The sequence below is a fragment of the Choloepus didactylus genome, chromosome 18 (genome assembly GCF_015220235.1).
Source record: "Choloepus didactylus isolate mChoDid1 chromosome 18, mChoDid1.pri, whole genome shotgun sequence".
Lineage (NCBI taxonomy): Eukaryota > Metazoa > Chordata > Mammalia > Pilosa > Megalonychidae > Choloepus > Choloepus didactylus.
In genome coordinates this window covers 22080920-22087328 of record NC_051324.1, presented here as the reverse complement: position 1 = coordinate 22087328, position 6409 = coordinate 22080920, and the positions used below count along the sequence as shown (strand labels likewise).

The following is a 6409-nucleotide window of genomic DNA, read 5'->3' as shown; positions in this document are numbered from 1 at the left end:
ATCACCAAACGCCTGCCCCACACAAGACCACAAAGATAATGGCATTTGGGGAACACAATACACTCGAACTGGCACAGCTGGGGTCTGCTGTTGGCTTGGAGAAGATTCAACCTCCTTAGTGGGCTGTGGAGATATAGTAACCAGTAGATCCCCAGTTCCAAATGCATCATTTGGCAACTTTGATTAATGTGCTGTACCCTGACATGCAGCTTGAGTTATAACCCCCATAGGGGCCCCTGGACCAGTACACTCCTTGACTGGAGATGGTTTAACCTCTTCAGGCAGCTCTGAGGACTGAGCTGTGTCCTCCTGCTGAACTGGGACAGGTTCAACTTGTTCAGGGGGCTCTGCAGGCTGAGCTGATATTTCCTGCTGGAATGGAGAATGCGCACCTTCCTCAGGGGGCTTTGGAGGCTGAGCTGGCGCCTCTTGCTGACCTGGAGCAGTTCCTACCTCTTCAGTGGGCTCTGTAGGCTGAGCTGGGTCCTCTGGCTGTCTTTGTGAAATGTCGGCATCCTCAGAGGGCTCTAGTTGTGCTTGGCCTTCCTGCTGGACCGGAGAAGCCTCACCCTCTTCAGTGGGCTCTGGAAGCTGAGCTGGGGCCTCCTGCTCTGTTGCAGAAGTTCCAAACTTAGTGGCATCTGGAGTTATGGTAAGCTCTGGATCTACATGTTTACATGTGATGGGCAAGTGTGACTGCTGAGCCACTGATCTGGATGTTTAATAGTCACAACATGATGTTCTGGTGGTTGATCCACAACCTGCTTTTGCAGCACTGGAGGTTCAGCTGGGGCCTCTTGCTGGCTTAGGGTGGGTGCCTTCTCGTCAATGGGCTCTGAAGCATGAGATGAAGCCTCCTACTGAATTGAAGATGGGTCAACTTCCTTAGTGCGGGCAGGTTCACTCTCCCCAGGGCGCCCTGGTGGCTGAGCTGGGGCTTCCTGTTGGGTTGTAGAAGGTCGAACGTCAGTATTGGCTACAGGAGTTATTGTAAGCCCTAGAACCACAGGCTTAACAATAACAATGGGCAATTCTAAAGGCCAACGTTGATGCAGACCAGGAGGGTAAACTGTCACCACATCATGCACTTCAGGGTGAGCTGCAACCTCATTAGAGGGCATTGAAGGCTGTAATGTGGTCTCCGGCTGGACCAGAGGAGGTTTGAGTTCCTCAGTGTTCTCTGCAGGCTCAGTTGTGGAATCCTGCTGGAATGGTGGATATTCACCTTCTTCAGGAGGTTCTAAAGGGTGAGGTGGTGTCTCCTGCTGGATCGGAGATGACTCCAACTCCCCAGTAAGCTCTGGAGGCTGAGCTTGCACCCCCTCTTGATTTGAGGGGGTTCAATCTCCTTAGGGGGCTCTGGAGTCTGAGCAATGCCAACTTCTTGCTGGACTGCAGAAGGTTCAACCACTGAAGAGGTCTCTGGGGTTATAGTAAGCTGCAGATCTATTGGTTCAACCTTGGAACTAGGCAATACTGGATACTGAGGGTCACACTGACCTATACGTTCCCTAGCAGGCTCTGATGACTGAACTGGGGTCTTCTGCCATACTTGAAGAGATTCAAAATCCCCAGGGGCTGTGTGTTCTTATCTGAAGGCTCCAGCTGGACTGGAGAAGGTCTGACCTCTTCAAAGGGTTCTATAGGTGGAGATGGGTCCTGCTGCTGGACCTGTGGAGGCTGAACGTATTTAGAGGGCTCTGAAATCTGTGGTGGCACCTCCTCCTGGATTGGAGATGGTTCAAACTCCTTAGTGGGCTCTGGAGGCTGACATGGCACCTCTGTTGTTATGGTAAGTTCCAGATCCACTGTTTTAATCATGACATTGGAGAATTGTAGATGTGGAGCTTTACCTGGGGTAGAAACTGTCACCTGATGAAGGACTGGATGCTGAACAACACCCTCTGTGGCAGGCTCTTGATGCTGAATTGCGGACTCCTTTTCAGGTGGAGGAGGTTCAACATCAGTAGGCTCTTGAAACTGACCAGGGGCCTCCTGAAGCACTGGAGAACGCTCACCATTCAATGGGGGCTTTGCAGACTGAGCCTGTGTGCCTGCTGATTTGCATAATGTTCAAATTTCTCAGGAGGCCCTGTAAGCTGAGCTGGGGCCTCTTGCTGGCTCAGAGAGGGTGCAGTCTCCTCAAAGGGCTCTGAAGCATGAGCTGAAGCCAGCTGCTGAATTGAAGATGGTTCAGCTTCCTTAGCAGGTGGAGGTTCACTCTCCCCAGCAGGCACTGGTGGCTGAGCTGGGGCTTCCTGCCGGGTTGTAGAAGGTCCAACCTCTGTAGGGGCTACAGGAGTTCCTGTGAGCTCTAGATCCACAGGCTTAACAGTAACATTGGGCAATTCTAAATGCTGTGGTCGATGCAGACCTGGAGGGTAAACTGTCACCACATCATGCACTTCAGGGTGAGCTGCACCTCACTGGAGGACATTCAAGTCTGTAATGTGGTCTCTGGCTGGACAAGAGGAGGCTTGAGCTCCTCAGTGTGCTGTGTAGGCTCTGTTATGGAATCCTGCTGGAATGGTGGATATTCACCTTCTTCAGTAGGTTCCAGAGGGTGAGTTTGTGCCTCCTGCTGGATTGGAGTTCAGTCCAACTCCTCAGTAGGCTCTGGAGGCTGAGCTGGCTCCCCCTGTTGGTTTGGAGAGGATTCAACCCTCCTAAGGTTCAACCTCCCTAGGAGGCTCTGGATGATGAGCTGGAGGTGTTGGCAGTGGAACTGGGGCCTCCTGCTGGGTGGTAGAATGTTCGGCCTCCTCAGAAATGTTTGGAGGGTGAGCTGCGGCCTCCTTTTACCCTGGATAAGGTTCACTTTCCTCTGAGGGTTCTAGAGATTGAGGTGTTCCTTCCTGCAGGATTGGAGAGGGTTCACCTTCTTCAGGGGGATGTGGAGGCTCAGCTGGGGTCTGCTGCTGGCTTGGAGAAGGTTCAACCTCCTTAGTGGGCTGTGGAGATATAGTAACCAGTAGATCCCCAGTTCCAAATGCATCATTTGGCAACTTTGAGTAATGAGCTGTACCCTGACATGCAGCTTGAGTTATAACCCCCATAGGGGCCCCTGGACCAGTACACTCCTTGACTGGAGATGGTTTAACCTCTTCAGGCAGCTCTGAGGACTGAGCTGTGTCCTCCTGCTGAACTGGGACAGGTTCAACCTGTTCAGGGGGCTCTGCAGGCTGAGCTGATATTTCCTGCTGGAATGGAGAATGCGCACCTTCCTCAGGGGGCTTTGGAGGCTGAGCTGGCGCCTCTTGCTGACCTGGAGCAGTTCCTACCTCTTCAGTGGGCTCTGTAGGCTGAGCTGGGTCCTCCGGCTGGCTTTGTGAAATGTCGGCATCCTCAGAGGGCTCTAGTTGTGCTTGGCCTTCCTGCTGGACCAGAGAAGCCTCACCCTCTTCAGTGGGCTCTGGAAGCTGAGCTGGGGCCTCCTGCTCTGTTGCAGAAGTTCCAAACTTAGTGGCACCTGGAGTTATGGTAAGCTCTGGATCTACATGTTTACATGTGATGGGCAAGTGTGACTGCTGAGCCACAATCTCATCTGGATGTTTAATAGTCACAACATGATCTTCTGGTGGTTGATCCACAACCTGCTTTTGCAGCACTGGATGTTCAGCTGGGGCCTCTTGCTGGCTTAGGGAGGATGCCTTCTCGTCAATGGGCTCTGAAGCATGAGATGAAGCCTCCTACTGAATTGAAGATGGGTCAACTTCCTTAGTGCGGGCAGGTTCACTCTCCCCAGGGTGCACTGGTGGCTGAGCTGGGGCTTCCTGTTGGGTTGTAGAAGGTCGAACCTCAGTATTGGCTACAGGATTTATTGTAAGCTCTAGATCCACAGGCTTAACAATAACATTGGGCAATTCTAAATGCCAACGTTGATGCAGACCAGGAGGGTAAACTGTCACCACATCATGCACTTCAGGGTGAGGTGCAACCTCATTAGAGGGCATTGAAGGCTGTAATGTGGTCTCCGGCTGGACCAGAGGAGGCTTGAGTTCCTCAGTGTTCTCTGTATGCTCAGTTGTGGAATCCTGCTGGAATGGTGGATATTCACCTTCTTCAGGAGGTTCTAAAGGGTGAGTTTGTGCTTCCTGCTGGATTGGAGTTCACTCCAACTCCCCAGTAGGCTCTGGAGGCTGAGCTTGCTCCCCCTGTTGGTTTGGAGAGGATTCAACCCTCCTAAGGTTCAACCTCCCTAGGAGGCTCTGGATGATGAGCTGGAGGTTTTGGCAGTGGAACTGCAGCCTCCTGCTGGGTGGCAGGATGTTCAGTCTCCTCAGAAGTGTTTGGAGGGTTAGCTGCAGTCTCCTTTCGGCCTGGAGAAGGTTCATATTCCTGTTAGGGTTCTGGAGATTTAAGTGTACCTTCCTGCAGGATTGGAGAAGGTTTCTCTTTCTTAAGGTGATGTGGAGGCTGAGCTGGAGTCTCCTGCTGGCTTGGAGTATGTTCAACCTCCTTAGTGGGCTGTGGAGATATAGTAACCATTAGATCCCCGGTTCCAAAAGCATCATTTGGCAAGTTTCTGTAATGAGCTGTACCCTGACATGGAGATTGAGTTATAAGCCCCATAGGGTCCTCTGAACCAGTACTCTCCTGCTTAACTGGAGAAGGGTGAACCTCTTCAGGCAGCTCTGAGGACTGAGGTGAGTCCTCCTGCAGAACTGGGGCAGGTTCAACCACTTCAGGAGGCTCTGCAGGCTCAGCTGATGTCTCCTGCTGGAATGGAGAATGCTCACCTTTCTCTGGTGGATTTGGAGGGTGAGCTGGCTCCTCTTGCTGACCTGGAGCATTTCCTATCTCTTCTGTGGACTCTGGAAGCTGAGCTGGGTCCTCCTTCTGTCGTGGTGAAATGTCGGCATCCTCAGAGGGCTCTGGTTGTTGTGTGTGGCCTTCCAACTGGACTGGAGAATCCTCACCCTCTTCAATGGAGTCTGTAAGCTGAGCTGGGGCCTCCTGCTCTGTTGGAGAAATTCCAACCTTAATGGCTTCTGGACTTACGGTAAGCTCTAGATTTACATGTTTATGTGTGATGGGCAAGTTTGAATGCTAAGCTCCTTTCTGATCTGGATGTTTAATAGTCACTACATGACGTTCTGGTGGTTGATCCACATCCTCCTTTTGCAGCTCTGGAGGATCAGCTGGGGCCATCTTGCTAGTTGGAGAGGTTGCACTCGTCCCTTTGCAAAGGGTCTGAAGCATGAGGCTGAAGCCTCCTGCTGAATTGAAGATGGTTCAACTTCCTTAGTGGGGGCAGTTTCACTCTCCCCAGAAGGCACTGCTGGCTGAGCTGGGGCTTTCTGCTGGGTTGTAGAAGGTCCAACCTCTATCATGGCTATAGGAGTTATTGTAAGCTCTAGATCCACAGGGTGAACAGTAACATTGGGCAATTCTAAATGCTGAGGTTGATGCAGAACTGGAGGGTAAACTGTCACCTCATCATGCACTTCAGGGTGAGCTGCAACCTCATTAGAGTGAATTGAAGACTGTAGTGTGGTCTCTGGCAGGACAAGAGGAGTCGAGCTCCTCAGTGTGCTCTGTACACTCAGTTGAGGAATGCTGCTGGAATGGTGGATATTCACCTTCTTCAGGAGGTTCTAGAGGGTGAGGTTGTGCCTCCTGCTGGACTGGAGATGACTGCAACTCCCCAGTAGGCTCTGGAGGCTGAGCTTGCTTCCCCTGTTGATTTGAAGAGGGTTCAACCCTCCTAAGGTTCAACCTCCTTAGGAGGCTCTTGAGGATGAGATGGAGGCTTTGGCATTGGAACTGGGGTGTCCTGCTGGGTGGCAGAATGTTCAGCCTACTCAGAAGTGTTTGGAGGGTGAGCTGCAGCCTCCTTTTGGTCTCAAGAAGGTTCACTTTCCTCTGAGGGTTCCAGAGATTGAGGTGTACCTTCCTGCAGGATTGGAGAAGGTTCACCTTCATCAGGGGGATGTGGAGGCTGAGCAGGGGCCTCTGGCTTGCTTGGGGAAGGTTCAACCTCCATAGTGGGCTGTGTAGATATAGTAACCAGCAGATTCCCAGTTCCAAATGCATCATTTGGCATGTTTGTGTAATGAGCTGTACCCTGACCTGGAGCTTGATTATAACACCCATAGTGGCCTCCGGACCACTACTCTCCTCCTTGACTGGAGAAGGTTCAACCTCCTCAGGCAGCTCTAAGGACTGAGCTGGCTCCTCTTGCTGGCCTGTAGCAGTTCCTACCTCTTCAGGGGGCTCTGTAGTCTGAGCTGAGGTCTCCTGCTGGCTTGGTGAAATGTCGGCATCCTCAGAGGGCTCTGGTTGTTGTGCTTGGCCTTCCTGCTCACCTGAAGGAGTCTCACCCTCTTCAATGGTCTCTGGAAGCTGAGCTGGGGCCTTCTGCTCTGTTGGAGATGTTCCAACCTTAGTGGCTTTTGGAGTTCTGGTA

The 6409-nt window shown here is 52.1% G+C and overlaps 1 protein-coding gene across 1 annotated transcript in view; it reads right to left on the bottom strand.

The window, feature by feature from the left end:
- The window catches only part of LOC119514691 (leucine-rich repeat-containing protein 37A3-like), a 112922-nt gene extending 109579 nt beyond the window's left edge, over positions 1–3343 (bottom strand). Inside the window, exon 1 of the mRNA XM_037810475.1 lies at positions 3282–3343. Coding sequence (XP_037666403.1) covers positions 3282–3343 — 62 coding nt within the window. The remainder of the gene's footprint in view (positions 1–3281) is intronic.
- Positions 3344–6409: the final 3066 nt, after the last annotated feature.